This window comes from Syngnathus floridae, chromosome 3 (genome assembly GCF_059516105.1).
Source record: "Syngnathus floridae isolate MCC-2025c chromosome 3, RoL_Sflo_1.0, whole genome shotgun sequence".
Taxonomy (NCBI): Eukaryota; Metazoa; Chordata; class Actinopteri; order Syngnathiformes; family Syngnathidae; genus Syngnathus; species Syngnathus floridae.
The window spans coordinates 13,416,920-13,437,223 of NC_142415.1; the positions used below are offsets into that span (position 1 = coordinate 13,416,920).

A 20,304-nucleotide genomic window follows, 5' to 3' on the forward strand; every position below is an offset into this window, starting at 1 on the left:
GCCTGCTCATCTTGCTGTGCACACACGTCACTGCTAACAACAAGGGGCTCTCAAATGGCTTCACCAGCTTGACACATACACACTGGCTGTCAAGTTTGACTTTTATTTTTTCTTCGCTTATTTTCCCCTTCTCGTGCTTTAACTTTTCTCACCATGATGTGCGCACTCATGATCGACAATAGCGTGTGAGAATGGGGCGGCCACGCAAGCAAAATATTCAAAGTGAAGCTCGCTCGCTAATTGCACGTCACAACTGTGAATGTAAGATTATGTTTTTATATCATGGGAGAGAGGAAACTCATACCGACCCCAATTGCGTCTTTGTATCAGTTTTAGCCATGCCCCTTCCCTCCAAAAAATCTGGAATACTGAAACGATGAAAAACTGTTTAATCCTATACCTCCATATTTTAATACGACCTAGTTCATAGTCTATGTATTATGTACGTATTTAGAAACAAATGTTCGAATTAATTGGAGTCTTAAACAATGATTTAATTTCTGTGTTTTTTTTTGATCGACGCAATCCTTCATGTACATTGTGAGTTTTTAACCTTTAAATGTGTGAGAAAAAAAACAGACCTGACCTTTGGCACGGCGCATGATTGTTGTCTTTTTCCCTCTGCTTAACACAAAGTGCAACTGATGGCGACTGCAGGGCAGATTTCGCTTTCGCACATGACTTCATGGTTATTTAAGCATCTCGTGCTTTCTCCCCACACATCTGACTCGTAACTAGAAAAATGACAGAATACCGACAGCACGTTGGCCTCTCTCTCCTCTGTCTCTAATACAAAAAGCAAGAAGGTCACACAAGTCGTGTTGATCAGCTGCAATCATTTGGGGCAAGTCTAAGTAGCGGAGATGACATTTTATAATGGAGCTGCGCCGCTAGTTGCTTTCGAGCCAATGTGGCATCATGGATCTCAATCAGTATTTGGCATGCAACCGAGGCAAAGTCCATCTGTCCACTTCAGTCAGAACAGTCAGAGAGGAATGGCGTCGTTTAGCTATATGGACAAAACGCCCTTCCATGCACTCAGTCTTTAGGGTCGGATCCAAATGACAAAAGACACCCTGTTTTAAAGACTGTAGAGTTTAATGAACTAAAAATTGTCTTGGAGGGAAAACAACATACATTGAACACAACACAATGTGCTTGAGGAAGAGAAGTAACCTATAGAAATCTATTTTTTCCCCCTTAGTCTCCCACTTTTATGGCTTTTTATTTATGGATAAAAAAAATGCTTATAGACACTCCACTCTAAATTGTCCACACTGTTCCAACGCATTTGTTGAGTGGAGTGTATATTTTATATTATATATTTCTTGTCAAATTAATATCAAGGTGGTTTCAGAAGTGACATACATTTAGGAGCTGCAACATTTACAAGTTACTATTTGGCACTGTAATGCAGATACGTAGCTTATCCATTTAAATAGTGCCTTTGAATACGCCAACCAGCGATGAGTAATCCTGAGAAGTAATAAAGGGGAAAAAAATCATTCTGGGTTCACTCTCACTTTCTAATGTATGTAATTTGAACCAAGTGCAAAAAAAGGAGGTGTTAAAGTCAAAACGTTCTCCTCAATACCTCATAGAGATTTAATTCTTTTTAATTACTTCATCAGAGGATGTCAATAAGATATTTTTCCCCTCAAAGGAACCGACTAGGATTCCTGCTAAATCCTTTTTACTTTGAACACATCACAAGTCTGGAAACAGTATGTGGTATTTGTATTTTGGGAGATGGAACATGCAGTTTTTGAGATCAAAACCATCAGGATATTGTTCCTCACATCCAAGTCCCCAGTTGGAACATCATAAAAGCAAAGACATGTGCTTGTCAACATTTTTACGCCTTGTTTTTTCATTCGACTTCCATTAGCTGGCAGATGCGGTAACCGGTGCCCCAGCGTGCCGTGCAAGAACCAATTCCCAATATTTCGTTTTAATTGTGAGCGTGTGAAAGGTCTACAGCCACAGTTTACGGCACGCAAAGTGCCCAATGCTTGTTTTCAGAACATTTATTGTTGCTAGGTTACCAAAAACTGTGTTCCAACCCACCATAATCATGCTAATCCTCCCTTGTCGAGAATTAAATCAATAGGTTGTCAGTCATACCTACTATCAGTTTCTCGCTCATCACTGTTGTTGACAGCCTTGATATTGAGAATTTTGATTGGTCGGCATCAGAGGAGCTATGTTGTTAAGCTGGGCCGCGTGTTGAAAAATGATTATTTATGAGAGCACTGCAGGGAAAAAGCAAGCGGCACTCTGGGGGGGGGTGTTTTTTGCATAGAGGAGGTTGAATGCTGTCAACGCTGAACTGATTTGTGAAGAAGATAGATGCAGCCGGTGAAAACAAGTTTAACGGAATCTGGGCAGCAGCACAGCAGAGTGAATGGTAATTAAAGTCTGGTGCATGTATGTGTGTGTGTGCATCTTATCATCAGACTGGCCAAAATGCGCATCTGCTACCTAATGCTTGAAAAAAGTGGGTGCAGAAATTTCAACACACAGGTTCCATCACAAAGATGAAGCACTTAACGGTCACACATGAGCCACATTCAAACCAAGTTCAATTATGATTATCATTATTGTTGTTGTTATTATATGTGCCAAAGCTCTACTTTTGTCAACATGAAGCTCCAATTCTTTCACTTCAACATAGTTCCTTGGTAGAATGAGAACTGCTACAGCTGCAACCAACAACTTTTTCACTTTCAAGGATAAAATGATGACTTGACTCAGTCTGGTACTTTTGTCCATATGTGAGAATGCACCAACCAGCTCTCTGTCTCGTTCAGTTTGCAAGTCGAGTATAAGAGCATAATGAGGTTTTCTCACTGAGCGGCTCCAGCAAGAGAGGAGAGGAAGGAGGACGATTCGAAGCGGACGGTGTGTGCGTGCGTCTGTATTGAGGGTGAGGGTGGTGGTAGACACAGACGGAGAAGGGGACGCAAAAGAGAAAAGGCACTCAATGATAATGTATGAGCTGTCTGCGGAGCTCCGTGCCAAAGGAAGAAAGTGCATTGGTCCATTTAAAAAGAAGATTATCATGTCAAGATACAGTAATACCTCGGTGAACACATGCTTTCATTGGATGCATTCTGTCTGTAGTGGGGGTTTGGGGGGCACATTTCAGTGACTACGCAGGAGAGAAGGGTGTTTTGTAGGACATCTTGGCTGGCAGCAGCTTCATCAACCCAATCCGTTAACCCTTTATGCAGTAGGTTTAGGAAGAATGGAAATTAACTTTTGTTCTGATTGGGATTCACAATGTTATTCCAGCTACACAAGCATTTTTAATTATTTTCATTATTTATCTTTGCTGACTGGATGGGAGAAATTGAATTGATCTCTTTTTAATTACGGGGCCACCTTACGAGCACCACACATATTTACTGACGTTATGTTGGAAATCCAAAATGAAAGTGGTGCAAATTATTCAAACATTGTGGCAAGCATGTAGATAGGTGCTGAAAATATGCAAGAATGGTAATGACAGTTTCAGACAGAACAGATATGAAAGTCACGGAGGGATGGAATATGAATACAGATAACAAAATACTACATAAATACAGGAGTGTTCCGCATGAAATGGATCCATCTACAATTATTTAAAAGTTACACTTTTTGAAAATGGGATACAAAAATGAGTGATGACTTTCTGTGCTTGTCAAAGTTGACATGTAAATGCATCTTATATTCATAGTTAGGAATATAATTTGACACATTGAGCTTGAAGTCTTTTTCCTTCCTGGCAGCTGCGACATTTTCTTGAATGGTATGATTCACGTCTTTCAGAAAAGTTTTCATTAAGTCTTGGATTGAGGGTATCGCTTCAAAGATTTTTGGAAAGAATGCATTTTGCTTGGAGCTAGATGGACGACTCCATATTGCTGCATTTTGACTTTGTTATTTAATTTTACCCTCCAAAAATATGAGCTATTTATTGTTTTAGGTAGATGATATGCTATTAGAAATGCCTTTATTTCAAAGCTTTATTATTGATTAACAAGAGGGCAATGTACTGTAGAAATAGCAAACTAGGGCATAAAATGAAGGAAACGCATTTTTATGGGTGTTATTATTGTACATGGCGTCCCCAAAGATGTGACATCATTTGAAAAGCAATCATCTTAGAAATGATGGAAAACATTTTTTATATGCACCCTGCTCTTGTATATATGTGTGCAAATGTTGTCTCACTTATAATATGAACTATCCATTATGTCACTTATATAGGTCAAATTTGTGTTTTGCAAGACCTGTTTACAGAAAACCTTTTTTCATCCAGGCTGAGTGCTAACCCTTACTTGCTGCTTTCCTCCCCTGTGAGAATTCATCAGAAGAACATTGCCCACAGTCTTCATCCATTGCTGTGGTCAATTTGTCAGTTGGCTAAGCACAGCATGAGTTTCTGTGGGCCCGCAGCTTCGTTTCAACATAAGTGCATACATAAATTAACATCATTTTTCATGATTAAGGAAACACTAAGATGTTAAATTAAGGCGGGTTGTGGGATACTTGTGTCTAATTGGAGCAAATAGCAGAGGAGGGATATTATCCGCTACCTGTTTATTTCCGCATATTTTGATATCAGACCGAAGTAAACGAGGCGCTCCTCTGCAATGCTGTGTTTGTTTCTTGTGACTATTACACAAAATGCTTGTTTGTTTAGAACCTTCATTTCCTGACTTGCCGCCCTCTCTTTTGTACACTACCAATTTGTGTGGGGATGAGTCAGTCCATAGGGCAACATCAGGCTTGTTCTGCTCCACTACCTCTTTGCCTGCTTTGTGTTGCCATCTCCCTCCACCTTTTCACTCTGCTGTTTCTATAATGAATTTAATAGCTGACAGTGAAAAGACCAAATGGAATTCAAAGCTATAAACCCGTCTTAAAATAGTCAAATTGTGAGTGCAGTTGTGTGCATGTGACCTTACATTCTCTGAATTGTTCATGGCTGTGTACACGGCTATTGTGACACACGGGAAACAATTCGACCTGAAGGTCGGGTGAAACACTCATGCACAAACTATTTTTGTCACATGCGAGCAGTAAAAACTAAAACCTTGTGGGAGTGAAGTCAAGCTCTGTGCAGCCATTTTTATTTTAGCAAGTTAGCATGCATGAAATCAGTCATCACCTGGCATAAAGAGCAGCTAAAGCTGATGAGATTAGTTTTGCACAAAGTGACATTTTGTCCCAATGATGGCACCAGAGGAAAAGCCAGGGGATCATTAAATGTCAGGATGATTTATCTTGTGGGCACCGTTGCTTTACCATAGCAGTGCAATGTATCATGTGAATAAAAAAAAAAAAAAAAAAGAAAAAGAGTTGACCTCTCACCTCTGTCCACTGACTGCACCACTGGACATGAAAAGTCTTGTTTCACAGATTGCTGCATTGTGAATTTAAATGCAAATCAACTCTTGATCTTGGTGATCATCATGCGGAGGCGCGGTGGTTGTCGGTCTGCAGGCCATCCAGTCTGTTCCTAAAGGAGCATAACAGGTTGTTTGAAATCACATTTAATTTATTCTAACTCCAACTTTTTATCCGGATAGCTTCACATGGTGTTGAAAGGTACACACTGTATTTGTATTATCCTGACAACCTAAATTTCTCGGGGCCTAGGTGGTTTATTTTCTCAACTTTACAATTTAAGAGGTTCCTTTATTTGCACGAATGCATGTGTCAGCGTGGAGGCAGACACGTTGATGTCTGCTGAATGCTCGATGAAGAATTCTCACTTATGTGTTGCAACTGGGGTGGAATGTGGAACCTCCTCCACCTCCTTGCCTCATGTGCAGGTACCCTTTTATTCTAGGTTCATATCAGTTCTGCAGTGTCACTGGAGACAAAACTAATTAATCCCTCCTTGATATAAAGGATGTCCAAGGAGTCACTACAACTTCCTTTTTTCCTCTCTTTTGTTTAAGTCATCATTAGAGACAGATGTGAGGCCTTCAGCATTTGACATCTTGACATTTTTGTAAGTATTCCCTAGCCAAAGGACCTCACCAAGTGATATTGGAGCAGTGCTGCAAAATTACCACCCAGCCTGCATTTGTTTTGTCCCTGACTGCAGTTTAAGAAACTTTACGCTCCAATGCATACTAGGCTACAATTTCCACCATTCACGGTAAATTTTTGATAACAGGATTTGTTCTCGCAGCTACAACACCAAATCCCTACAACAGGCATTTGCGCAAGGCTAGGTAAAATGTATTCAGAGGGCTGCACTGGAACTCAGTATTAACAAAAGCTTAATTCAGCGGATGCTTCGGAGAATGAAATAGCTTTCCTGCTCCTGACTTGAAATTTTTCAAAGGCTTCAAGCAGAAGGATACTCTTGTGGAAATTATCTTGCATCATTACCAAATCCATATCTCAGCTTTTTGAAAACCTGTAGTTCAGTGACAAGTCTATCTTTCAACTTTCTGGTTGGCTAACCTGATATAATGTTGAAACGGGCAAAAGTCAAACCCAGCAGAAATTCTCCAGCATGAATGAGACTCCTGGAAGCTTGTGGTTTTGTCTGCCCAGTTTCTAGCAATCCCATTCATTTTTCTTCCGGTAACACAACCAACGCTTTTGACACACTTAAAAAGAAGCTTTTCAAATGTATTAATGAAGCAATTTGGTTCATTTACATCTCAGTATTTGTGTCTTCTCTTATGACAAAGCAGGAGCAAGGACATTCTGCCCACGGGCCATATATGGCCGTGACAAACTCGACAGAATGGGATGAAAACATGAGGTTTAAAAATGCTGTGGGCTGCAACAGAGAGGATTTAAAGACATTTGTGTTTCTTGCTTTCTTCTCTGTTGACATCACAGGCGAGTTATACACTGTCCCACTGCTTTGATGTCACACTATTTACCGAGCTCATGCAGCTTTCTGCTAAGCTCTGTCAGCTACACCGTTGGTGTAACCGATAACCAAATCAGGTTGTAGCGCACCAAACCCTGCCTGTATAAAATGTGCGTGTAAAAAATGTGGCCATCATATTTCATCATAAGAGAATCAAGCACCCGACGACTAATTAAAGCCCGGTGTCCATTACAGTGGATGCTATGTAAATTATCCAGTGGTAATATTATCTTCTCTATCATTTTTGTTTTTTACAGTTCTTGTATTGTATCTCTTCAGATTGTTCATTAATGTTGCCAAGAGGTCAGAAATAAAAATGTAACCCTCAGGATTACATTTAACAGCACACAAACACACACACACTGATAAGGAAAAGGTAAATCTTACAGATTAAGAATATGCCCTGTTAGAATAACATTTTCAAATAACTTCATGGAAAACAATCTTAAACAGTACTTTTTGGAAGTGTGGCCGAAAATGTCAGAGCATAACCCATTTTCCCATGTGCTATTGGGAGACCTGATGAAATATTTAGGGAATTGTAGCTGGGTGTTGATGTTTTTCTTTGTATGAAAACTCAGGTTCAGAAACAATACTGCACATCAGCAGGACAACACCATAGCCACAGCATGAAGGTGGAATGGTTTGGGTTTAATCTCATTCAGCCGCAAAGGGGGTTCCAGTGTTCAAAGGAGGCTACAATATAGCAGTTCATTTTGGCATGAACTTTACAGATGTCAGATGAGATTTTGACTTTCATCTCAAAATGAAACTCCATCCAAGAGAATGCCCAGACCTAATTAAAATCTGTGGGATGACCTGAAGGAGACGACACGCTGCTTTCACCGTCTGATGCATTTGGGAATTAAAAGTCATGATGTGCTGTACACCTACACTCCCATACTGTTACTATTCAAACTTGCTTTGGAAAATGTAAGTAACTTATGGTGGTCTGATTTTTAAATCACATTTTACGCCACATTTTTACAATTATGTGTTCACTTTCTCTTTACTGTACGTTAACGCAGTGTCACATTTTGTTGTTGTGACATTATGCTTGCCTACCGATGAACTGAGAGCAAATTGGCATTCTGCGGAGAAGTTTGACAGAGAGCGGCTAATGACCTTCTGGTACTGTTGTGGTGATTGACACCAAACTGCATGCAGTGCAAAAAAATGGACCTTATAATTTACGCATGCCATCAGATGCCAGCTGGGATGGACTCCCCGGTAGCCTGCACTGGATCAACGATATAAATAATGGATGAATGGACTGTCTTGGAAGTTATAATATCGGCAGTATGATTCCCTTTTCACCTTTTCACAAAATGGTAGCATATAATTGGGGAATAAAATGACAAGCAAGATGCAGCAACACCGTCTTCACCTGTTCTTGGTCTCTGCTTCTTTTCTGAGGAGCTAATCTGGTTGTTGCTTGTTAACGTTTATTTTGTGACTTTTGATCAGAGCATAAAGCAATCGTGTATTGGAAAAAAAATACTCAGACATACATATGGACAGACACACACACTCACTAGGCTGACTCCACCTCTGTCGGCTGCCTATTCTTTTTACGTGCAGCATAACAGTTTAATGCTGATGCACCATGTTTGCTTTGAATGCCGGCCTCCTCTAATTGACCTGAGTCTGGTAACGGGTTTATATTCCACAAGCATTTCTTGAATATATTCAAGACTCATATCATTTCAATCAAAAAAAAATAATCAAACAGGTTGTATCCATTGAACTTGAGTTTTTGCAGATTCTCTTCTTGAATTTATTTGTAGGATGCCAGAATATATAACCTTCCGAAGCTGCAGTTTGGATGTGAACAACCTCCCACCTCAAATCTTTGCACCTGTCTGATGTGAAGACCACCTGACATCTATCGATTTTGTATTTAAGGCCCGTTCTTGCCTTGCCGTGATTATGTCTCCATGCTGTCTTTCAATCCATCCGAATGATTTCACAATGTCAGCCACTTCTTCAATTTATTGTTTGTATATCCCATGCAAGGCCATGTCTTTTTACGAGAGTCCATCTGGCTCCTGTGTTTCGGTTGCCCGAGGCATTCATTAAGCAGGTTGTCCCTGGGGTATCGGGGTTAAAATCCTGGTCAGGGCAAACTCTGGTGAAAAATTGACTACTGGAACAAGAGCATGTGTGTACAATGATTTTTGTGCGTGTGTGTGACTCCGCTACTACTATATGCTACAGACCTGGGGCTAAGTCTCTTCTTGCTGCAACACTGAGAGGACAGCAAGAGTGAAAGTGGCTCAGGACTTATCCGTTTAATAAGGCAATTGTGACTGGGCTAAGTGCAGTGTGGAACGAGGTAATAATCATTTTGGAGTAGACTCAGATTATAGTAGTTGGTCTAAGCCTGTGCTAGGCAGTTAAAGAAGCTAATTAAACATGAAAGCTTCACCAGAGTGATTCAAGGCCCTCTGGAGTCGACTACACCAACTAAATGGAGCCAGCACGTATAGCAGTTGTTCTGCTGGTTTGTAATGCAGATTGAACTTGGTCTAGGATAATTACTGTGCATGTATTTGCATACATCTGCCGTGAAGAATGAAACGTTCTATTTGTTTTGTTGCTGAGCTTCTCAAAACTCAAATTGCTTCGAAATGAACAAACTATAGGGCAGATATTATTATTATGAATGAAGAATGCGGAGAACGAGCATCTCTAAACTGAAATACTTTTGCGGTCGAAATAACCCCGAATTTAAACTACAATGTTGGAAGAAAATATGCAGGTCACCTACCATCTCAGAATAATTTTCCAGTTATGTAAAACAATGGGGTCTATGACTTTCTTTTTGTAACTAAATTATTTTATTGGAGATGTTCAGCTTTGTGATGAAATGACATCAGAGAGCATTTTGAAAGACCGGGTTGAAGATTGAATGAAGGAATGGATGGATTTCTTCCAAAATAGCCCCAATGGCAAATTTATATTAATTTAGAATACACTAAATCCAAATCATTCGCTTTTACCCAAGTCACAAAACATGGATATGTATGCTCACGTGCCTGAAATCAGTCACTTGCAAAGCTTATTTTAAGAAGTTAACTCGTTTACACGGCTGAACGAACAGTTACTCGTGCATTTAAATAACCGGAATGAAACAGCCGGGAACAGATTATGTGATGCAATTTGACGTCACTCCCGCTTGTTACGGTCTACCGTCAATAAAACACATTATATTAATGGCACTCACAACAGAAATAAAACTGTAGGTTTCTCCTCACTCTAAAAGTGTGCTTTTCTGTTGCGTCTCTAAGCTCTGCCATGACCGCTTAACTCTGCTTGTGATTCCAACCACTTGCACGCTTGCCATATTGACTTACACTCACTTATATTTGTATGTGTATTCACACTGAGCCATTTTCACCGTAGAGGTAGAAAATAACCTGAAAACGTTGCAGAGGAATCAAGATTCCTTGCAGATAGAGCAATAATATGCGCAGAGCAAAAAGCAATATCTGGCGTATGCATTTTGAAACGTTCGGTTTAGACAAGGGGTAACCCAGCAGTGTTGGAAAAAATTTAAAACTATGATTGACTACATGCAGTCTATGAGTTTAAATGCTCGTTTCTCTATACGTGCCCTGTCATTGACTGCCGACCAGTCCAGAGTACGATATACTACTCCAGCACATGTGCAACTTTAATGGAGGACAATCAGTACAGAAAATGAATGCATTGCAATATGGTATGGTAAAATGCTATTCAAAATATTACCATACAGTATTTAAAAGATCTATGATTGTAACAGTTCAACCTTGAAATGGATGGATTCTATTTCCATTATTTTTCATTTGGAAAATATATTTGACCTTCCAAGCAAATTAAACATCAAACCTCCTCCATAAAAAGCGCGTTTGACCTTTCAGGCTCCACTGTATTCTCGTTGCACTTGAGTTTATTGTAAATTCAGCCCAATAACAAAAGAAAAAAAAATGGTGGGTGAGCTATTGTTGAGGAACTTCAAATCACTTATGACAGAAAATCACAGGACTTAGTAAGTGTTCCTGAGGAATTTCAAAAGCCTTACATGCTTCTTCTGAAATCCAACCCCCCTCCGCTTTTGTGGGACTCATTTTTTTTGTTTTCTCTATCACGTCAGCAGAAGTGCACGTGGAAGTGAGAGTGGCAACAATGCACTGGTTCCTCAACGATACTCCTGTTGTTGAGTGAAAACCAGCGAATCCCCCTCAGCCAAGCTTCCAGAGTTCTCCCTCTAACGAAGGAGCCCGGTGCACCTCCGTCCACCCCTCTCAGAGTCAAACATTTGGTACATCCCAGTGGTGCCTCTGTCGCTGGCTTGATACTGATTCAGTAGTATCTCAGCAGTCAGTCAGCCGCACAAGCAAAGGGTTCCTCAGTGAGCATCTTTCATCTCAGCCTCCCGTTTGTTTTGCGTCTCTGTTATGACCCTGTTCAGCCCAAGATGTGAGTATATCTTTTTTTTTTGTATTAGTGTCTTGTGTGTGTGTTCTTAGATATTTGCATGCATCACTGTGTTCCAAAAAGATTTTTTTTAGAGGGGGGGCATTTAGATTTTCTTCATTCATTTTATCCCCTAGTTTCACGCAAAACGACATTCCTTCACATTTTATTCCTGTTGGTTTTCTTTATGTTTATGGTGTTTTAAAGTGTGATTTTGCACTTTATCACTGGAGGTTTGGAGTTTATGATGGTAAACATGAGGTGATTCTGAGCCAAACCTGAGTCTCACATTGGCAAGGTCAGCAGGCTCTCTGTGCTTAAAGGCTCATTGTGGGTTTAATTACGTATATTATGGAGCAGTGCAGCTCTTGGGAGGATTTTCTTTCGCAAAATCATCACAATAAAGTGAGAGGCTCATGTGTGAGCACGTTTTTATAGCGCGGCTACAACTTTTACATTGATTGAAGAGCAGCGCTCCCCTCACAAAGCCACAAAAGGCTGCAGCCAAGTGAAAAAACGCACAGGACAAAATCATGTTGCGCCTTGTCTTGCATGTGGTGCCTAACATCTTTCGGATATGTGCTTGTAATCTTTACAATGAGAATGATGTCTTTACAGAAAATATCTTAATTTTGACCTGAGAACGAAAAGTATAATTAGTCCTGCAACAATGTTGAAGACTTGAATCTGTGGCTGATGCGTCATGTCAAAAAATCCAAATGTAGCATGAGAAAAAGTGCATGCAAGCTTGTTCGCATTACAATTTTTTTTCTTTATTGTGCATCGGCCAAGTGACTTTTTATACACACGGTGGCATACATTCGTGTTTAAAATAGAAGTGTGGATCGCACCGCAGGTTGTAGAGAAAATTATACTTTTAATATGATATTACTGTCATCATCATCATCATCATCATCAATAGCTTTATTATTATTATTTACAATGTTTTAGGGTTTAGCAAAGTTATGACCATTGTGATGAGGAGCTGAAAGGATACCAAGTCAATTTTACGTTTTTCATTGAAATAATAAAACATTATTTTATAGATTTTCCTTTTTTGCATGGGGCGAATGGGTGATAAATGACAGAAATTTCTTTTTCTCAAGGAATACACACTGCATGTGCAAGTGGGACCGCAAAACAATATTTGGGTCAGTCGAGTTGCCTTGTAGAAGACGATAATTGGAATTTATGTAAATGATTAAAGAGTAGCGTTTTAACCACTGCATGAAACATGCAGAAATAGCAATAATTATGATGGAAACATAAGTCAGACTTTTTTTTTATCTGATTATATTAATATTTCATCTCCCCCACATCAGTGACTTCAAAGTGAACACATTAATAAGCATACAGTGGCAATTTTTAGCTTTTTACACATAATTGTGTGTGTGTGTGTGTGTGTGTGTGTGTGTGTGTGTGTGTGTGTGTGTGTGTGTGTGTGTGTGTTTGTGTGTGTGTGTACTTGTATGTGTGTGCATGCATGTGAGTGTGTGCTTATGACTGTACAAAACAGGCAGAAACTATTTAAAAGGCAGGTCAAATGAAAGCTGCATGTACACAAATTCCCCAAAGTGATTTTTGCACAAGACTACTGCCAGTCTTGACATTTCTCTAAATAGAACTGAAGCTGGATCTGCTAGTCAGGTAATAAATTAAGGGTTAGTTGATTGACCCCAACAGTGAAGTTAACTGTCTTGAGTGCCGCCAGGAAGGTCAAATCAGCAATGAAGAATTATACTTCCGCCCACAGTAACGGCAGCCTGATGAAGGTCTTCTGAGAAAGTAAATTGAGCGACTGTTTTATGTATAAGGAACACTGTCCTATTTCTTATTTCATGTTGTGCATCTGTTGGATTATATCATTATAATTATGTGACTTATGTTACTACTGAAATTATATTTTAATCTTCAACAGAAACTGTAGGCTGTGTCAAAAGCTTCAATGGCAAACAGAGATGGAAGGCATCTGAACTGGATCAATTTCTACCCACTCAAATTAACCCGCAATCAGGCATTATATCAGAAATGGATCGATGGATTTGTTATTTCAGGGGAGGAGTGGAAAACACACACACACGCACACATGCCCTGCACGCATTGAGACTTGATACAACAATCGTAAACCGTCTGAATTTTAGTGCCGATGCACCAGCCAAAACAAATCAATGGTCCCTGCATTGTCACTGTGATTGATTTAAATCAAAATCTTTATAGGCCTTGCAGAGGTTTGAAAACAAGCAGTCTAGAGTTTATTGTCTCCAATTAAGAAAGGAGTGTTGTTGGGGTTTTACATAACTCAAGAAAAAGCCGACATCTCAGCATGTGCAAATGAGATTTGATCTAATCTAATATCGGCTACCAATAAGAAACAAATGGGTCAATATCGCTACAAAGTCCCTTTTATTTTAAGTGGCCAAACATTTGTACACACACCGGGAAAAGAGAAGGCTCTCAGAAATGTCTTTCCTTCATTTCATGCGATATTTTCCATAAGCTTTTTGGGATTATGCCTTGTCCCACACGTTGCTCTGCTAACTGTACTGTGTCTAAAAAGTGACGCTATACGACAGTAACAATTTAAAAATTCTAATTTCATCCAATTTTCTTATCACTTTGACTACTGTAGAATATAATAATGAACGTATTGGTTTTATTTTCCGATATAGCTCAATCTCGTATTAGATGTGTTGGTGCACCTAATATCGTTCTACTATAAAACCATCTTTCTGTTTTGCACTGGATTTAACAAGGTACCCAAGTGTTTTAAGCCAAATGGTGAAGCATACCACTTTCACAGAGTGTGGGTCTAATGTTTACTAAAAAAAATAAATAACCAAATGGTCATTTTAGGGCAGTGATATTTTATTTGTATATTTGTGCTGGCCTCAATTCAATAGTCAACTTAGTGCACTAAGGGGCTTAGATGTCAGCTGATGCACCGGAGGAAAAACAGAGAGGTTGCCCAGCAGGTCACCTCTATTAAGCCTCACAGTGTAGAAAATGTATCTCTTCTGTGCTAGGCAAAGGCATAGACATGTGTTTTTGTACACGCATTTGCAAACCACACTTAATTAATTGTAGCTTGCAGCCATTTGAGTGCTACACTGTGTGAGTGAGTGTACGTGCAGTTGGCCCAGTCACAGTCCATTCAGCACCCATCTGTCCATGTCTTCCTCTCCTCTCCTCTCATCATCCCTTTTTCGACACTCTTGGAAAATCGAGACAGAGCTTCGAGCGGTAGAGTGCCTACTATGATGTGTGATGTCAATAATGAATTTGTTGGCATGTTATGAACTGAAAATGGGTTTATTGTTATTTGGCCTACTGTGTCGTTCTTAGAAGCATATTTGTAATTGAAAGGCAGATAATGATCAAAGATGGATAGGACAGATGAGAATGGCAGGAGGCAAAAACAAAGGTGAACAGCTGGCTCGCGATGGCAGGCCTAATCAACGGTAAGTGATAGGAGGTGAATGTGAAGGACAACCCCTGACACACTTAACGGCCGCTTTTCTCATTAGCATGCTAAATGATGGCTGATGGAATTGTTATTTACATCATTAAAACAAAAGAAAATATGCTTGTAACATTGATGTTGTATTAGCATTAGCACTTGTGCTACTGGTCAAGTTTTGTGCAGTGCTTCCACGAATCGAGCTGCACATTTTAAGGATTTCCCTGTAGCGGGTCAACGAAAGGATTATTCGATTCTAGAAATGTTGACCAATTGTTTTATATGAGGTGTGTCTGCTGCAATTTATTTCAACTGCACCATGCAGTTTGAGTCCATGTACCATTTGTTGTTTCCATTCTATTTCGGCAATCAAGAACCAAAACCGAAAAAGTGACTCATTATGTTATTTTATTTTGTTAGGAAAGATAAATGCTCCCTCAATAAATGAATTACTTTCACATTTTGTTTCATTATGTTAGATTTAACAAAATCATGGGTCACTTTTTGATTGCCAATTGTAATTTGAAAAGAACAAAGTGGCACTTTTTGGGTTTCTTCTCATTCAATTCATTCAGCACAGTTAGACAGCAACGTACCTTCCACAAGCATACTATACTGCAGCAAAATGGTGTTGAAAAGTTCATTTTCAGTTTGTATTCTAAGATTGTAAAACCCTTAATGGGGACAAAAAACAACACCATAGCGATCCATACATTGATGGTATGTGCATAAATGGTTCCGTCGAGACTGAAATAAAGAAAGCGAAAACATACATTCCTCGAACGAAACTACAATCTTGTGAAGCACCCTGTCTGATTTTTGCCATCCATTTATAAGTTAACAGGGACTTTGAGCTTCATGGAGCATGACATAAGATATTAGCATTTGACAGATTGGACTTTATTTTCCATTTTGCTGAAGTGAGAATGGTTCCAATGTACGAATCTTCACCAAACGCAAAGGTACCTCAGAACTGGGAGGGAAAAGCCTGAAGCAAAAAATATTTCTTAGTTTGAAGAAGGCAGATCTTTTATCCTATTTGTATTCTGTGCTATAATAGTGCGTAGCCACACTGTACTGTGATGACACTCTTAGTGTATCAGTATGAAGTTAATGGGTTGTTCATGCTTGCAGACACGAGCATGAGTGGAGACCTCAAGTCAAGTCGCTCCAGGGCAGCAAGTAAACGGGCCAGCACCACCACTTATGGGTGAGTGTCAACCACTCACGCACGCACGCACTTGCACACACCTGCATGCAAACCGATCTTTGTCTACGACTCAATGACCGCACCGCCTGCATTGCAATCGATGAGGCATTATTTCTTAATGTTTCACACCAGCTGAGTATGTCGTATGCTATTGATTTTAGCCAAAGGTGCTGTCTGCACCACTCAGTGTTTTAATCTATCTGCTGATATTGCGACACCTTATGATAACGTGTGATTACATGTCATTGTTGCTGCTTGAATACTGTGAGGCAGGCCAACTGTGTCAACTGGCTGATGGAAGGAAAGCAGGTGAAAGAGACAGAACAGTACGGACCTGTAGGGATTTTTGTGTGTGTGTGTGTGTGTGTGTGTACAAGAGCGTCATCTTCAGTACAAACAAGTCTGTTGAACAAAAAAAATGATTCTCCATTTTACAGTTTGAAAAGAGATTTTTTCAGCAACCTGGAATAACGATTGAAATGTTTTGTGGTGCAACTACCATTCTTATTTCAAAATGAGAAGAGCTGGAGATTCTGCAGATTAAGCAGCTTGAGAAAAATATGCTTTTTCTTATTTCTTTAATTGTTTAATTACTGAACAGAACATTAGAAATTACAAAGCCGAAGACACTGCCAATGACTAACTTTATTTACAATTGACTTTTACTGTAGCGGTAATATGACTTGATTCATACTGAATAAAAGTGGAAAAAAACGTAATACATATGTGCCATTGTGAGAGTGAACATAACCAGCAACTTGCTGGAACACATGATGGAGATCGACGCGCGTAAAGTATATTTAAAAGGAGCTTGCAAATGTATATATATATTATACAATATAATCAAACAATTGGAAAATGTCCATCCTGCATCTGTCTGTATTCATCTTAGCACAATCCTCTTAACTTCTTCCCTTGCTGCAGTTCTAAAGGCTCAGTCACTTTCCTGTAATGCTGCTACAATTTTAATAATTTAAGGATACATTCAAACTACAATGTAGGACATTCACCCTGAAGTCGAAACAGATCAATGAAACAAACACTACAAGGGAAATAATATTAACAGATGTAACAACATGTTTGCTGCAAGCCTAATGAGCAGCTTTCATTAGCATTCTGTGTTTTCACTCAACTGGGACTTGGCGTATGTTTGTTACGCTGTGCTCCCAAATAAACACCAATAGTTTGGCATCCCCGCCATCTAAATTCCATGCCTCTCTGCTGGGCCTGCTTCACCATATCAGCTCATCCAGTGTAAACAATACAGGAGTGACATACTATATTACAGTATATCCCAAACATGTCATTTTGAGCAGTTAATCCAGCCAGGCTGCTACCTTCCCTGTCACCCAGTCTCAGGCCAACCTCCCCCAACTCGATTTGCCCGTTCCTCCGTGTAGTTATTCAGCAGTACGCGGCCATGCATTAATGGGGTTAGTCACACAACACCCACACACACAATGTGCTGCCACAACCGGAACACACCTGAGGTATTAGTCGTGATATAGCCTGGGTCCACCTGATAATTCACTGAAATGACACGGTATTAGAGCAAAACAGGTCAACTTTCTGGATGTTTTGCGTTAACTGCAGCACTTCCCAACCTTTTCAATTTCCCACAACCTGAGAAAACTTTTAATAGGTTCTTGCGGGCCCTGCATCTCATTTCAAGGAGACGAACGAGATACGAGTCATTGTTTGGGTAATTTTGGCTTTGAGCAGAAATGAGTTCCTTCATATATTGAGGGACTATCTTAAAAAGTCTCCTTCAAAAGTCGTACAAAAATGTTCAAGACATCAGCAACAACAAAAAGCCCAACGTTTCACTGTTCACTTATAGAACCCACAAAAATAGACTGGCACAACCCGTGTCCTAGATTATCAACAAATACAAACTCACAGTCAAGAACTGAAATTCAACTCCAAACTGCATGCTAGTTATCCATCAAAACTATCACTTGTCCTTCATTGGAATCAAATATGTTATTTTCCCCAAGGCTGTTTTCTTCCTCCCTCATTGCCATTTTTTTCAAACTGGCCATTTGCGACACTCTGATTATATAAAGGTGTTGTCATTATTTATTGTCAGTCCCCTCCAAACACACACACACACAGACGCACAAGGCTGTGTGACACCCCCAGGTCACGAGGAGGACCCAGCTGTAGAAGTAGAGATGAGCGAAGCCAATGTTTCACAGGCCAGATGTTACAGCCTCAATGTGCTCCACTGCACCACGACAAACGCTCACTCTATTGTATAGGAAGGCTCAGCTTTGAGTGGAATCGTGTGCGTCTGTGCTTTTAGTCTTTTTGTCATGTTGCCTTGGTTGTATCTAATATGTGAATGTCTCCCATTAAAAGCATTAACAGTAAAGACAGCTTGAGTGACAAGGACAAAGGACCATTTATAAAAGGATGGTTAGAAAACAAGAACACTCCATATTTTCCCATGTTACAATTAAGTAAAATTCTGAATTTTTTAAAATTTCTATTATTGGTCATTGTTGGCCGAGCTAAAATGTTGAGAATGGGTTTTTCCCTTTGACAACGCAATGTTAATGATTGAACAAATGCCGTTGTTTTGGTGAGAATTTCAGAGATATGAAAATGTTGCCAATGATTTGCGTTGACTGCAAAATATATTATATATTAAGCAGTATGAGTAAGATTTTCTATAGGCAAGAATGGAATTTGAATCTTCAGAAAATATTTTATTAATGGAAATTGATTCTCAAATAGAATCGGTTTTCCATTCCCATCCCAATATGTGAGTGCAAAAAATGTTACTTAAAGGTCAAGAAAACTTTTTTGTTCATTTCCAGTGAAGAAAAAGGTGATTGCTGGCATTTTTACCGTACTTTTAGAGTCTTACGTTTCCACATCATTACCACTTTTGATCGAGAGATTAGAAGGCAAATTATATATCTTGTCGAACCCAAATCCATTACTCGAAGGTCAAATCTCGTTGGAGTCTCTACAAAGTTTAAACAAGGACCTTTACTTGGTGTGGTTTTAGCCTCACCAGTAAAACCTTCACAGGGTTCATCTTATGATCTGCTTCATTTTGCTGTAGAAGTGTGAAAATTGGGGGAAAAAGTGGCCAAGAGTAGCAGACAATGTATGAAACACAAAATAGTACAGCCTAGAAACAATACATATATAGTATATTACAAAGCAGGCCGCGTTTATTATAAATTAGCCATCAGCTGTCATGTTATGTTTATTTTAGCTTAACCACATGCAGCTATATGGCCAGTCCTAAAAGAATCAAGGCGCCTGAAAATAAAAATAAACGACAGTCATGCTTATGAATGGCCAGCATTGTTTGAAGTATGACATGCAGCTTAAGAGTCATATCATCTTCTATTTTGTGCAACAATTGTCGTTTATTGTGACAAATTGCACAATGCATTAAGTCACTGGCTCGGCAGGCTGACGTGTAAAACCAATGGAGACAGGGGAAAAAAAACACAAAGGGCAACAATTGTGACAATCAAAGAAGAAAGCAGGCGATGTTAATCTGCCTGTCTGGATGACATCAATCTGCTGCAACATATTTGGGTGACATTACTTTGATTGGCACATAACAGCTGAGAGTGCTCAAGCTGTACACGCAACTAAAAAAGACTTTATATGAAAAGAGACGCGCTTGTGCTCGTGTTAGATATTCTCTGTTTTATGTTTTAATAGGGAAAATGAGGCATGAAGTTGCTTGTGAAAAAAGATAAATTTACTTGAAAAGTGACATGATTGATTCTTTAAACAAAAAGCAATGTATTTGCATGATTGAGTGGAACAAATTGAAGGCAAATAATGAAAGCTTCTGTCAATATCATCAGTCTTGCATTACTGTCCAGTTGTTTGGCCCATACATATTCCAGTTGGCACGATGATTTCCACATCTCTTCAGACATAGCAATCCATTCAGCTGATGTCTGCATCTTGATCAAATTAAGTTAAATGAAGTGTATCATAACCTATTCTCAAAACACATTAGTCGGAAATGAGGGGAAAATTAAGAAATAATATTTTTCCTTCCAATATAATGTTTGTTCAACATCATAAAGCATCACACAATATTTTGGTCATCATTTGGAAGGCATTTGGGCATATTTTCCAGAGCTCCCTTACTGAAACCCCCAAAGTCTTGTTAAATAACTTTAAATCTGGATGCAAAATGCATGATGCTGCCACCACTAAGCTTCACTATTGCTGTAGTTTGATGATGAGCGGAAAAAAATTCACAGGGGACTTTATAAAATGAAGGAAGATATTTGTCGTTCAACTCAGGAG

General features: G+C 39.4%; 2 protein-coding genes across 2 annotated transcripts in view; one reads left to right on the forward strand and one right to left on the reverse strand.

Annotated features, from left to right (window-relative positions):
• LOC148400647 (fibulin-7-like) overlaps window positions 1-20,304 on the reverse strand; it is a 64,136-nt gene that overhangs the window by 20,668 nt on the left and 23,164 nt on the right. Inside the window, exon 3 of the mRNA XM_088370581.1 lies at window positions 5,359-5,506. The gene's annotated coding sequence lies outside the window, so the exon portion shown is untranslated. The remainder of the gene's footprint in view (window positions 1-5,358; window positions 5,507-20,304) is intronic.
• Window positions 11,214-20,304, forward strand: part of LOC148400648 (heterogeneous nuclear ribonucleoprotein C) — a 28,853-nt gene continuing 19,762 nt past the window's right edge. The window contains exons 1-2 of the mRNA XM_088372153.1: window positions 11,214-11,347; window positions 15,936-16,011. Coding sequence (XP_088228279.1) covers window positions 11,326-11,347; window positions 15,936-16,011 — 98 coding nt within the window. The 5' untranslated portion in view covers window positions 11,214-11,325. The remainder of the gene's footprint in view (window positions 11,348-15,935; window positions 16,012-20,304) is intronic.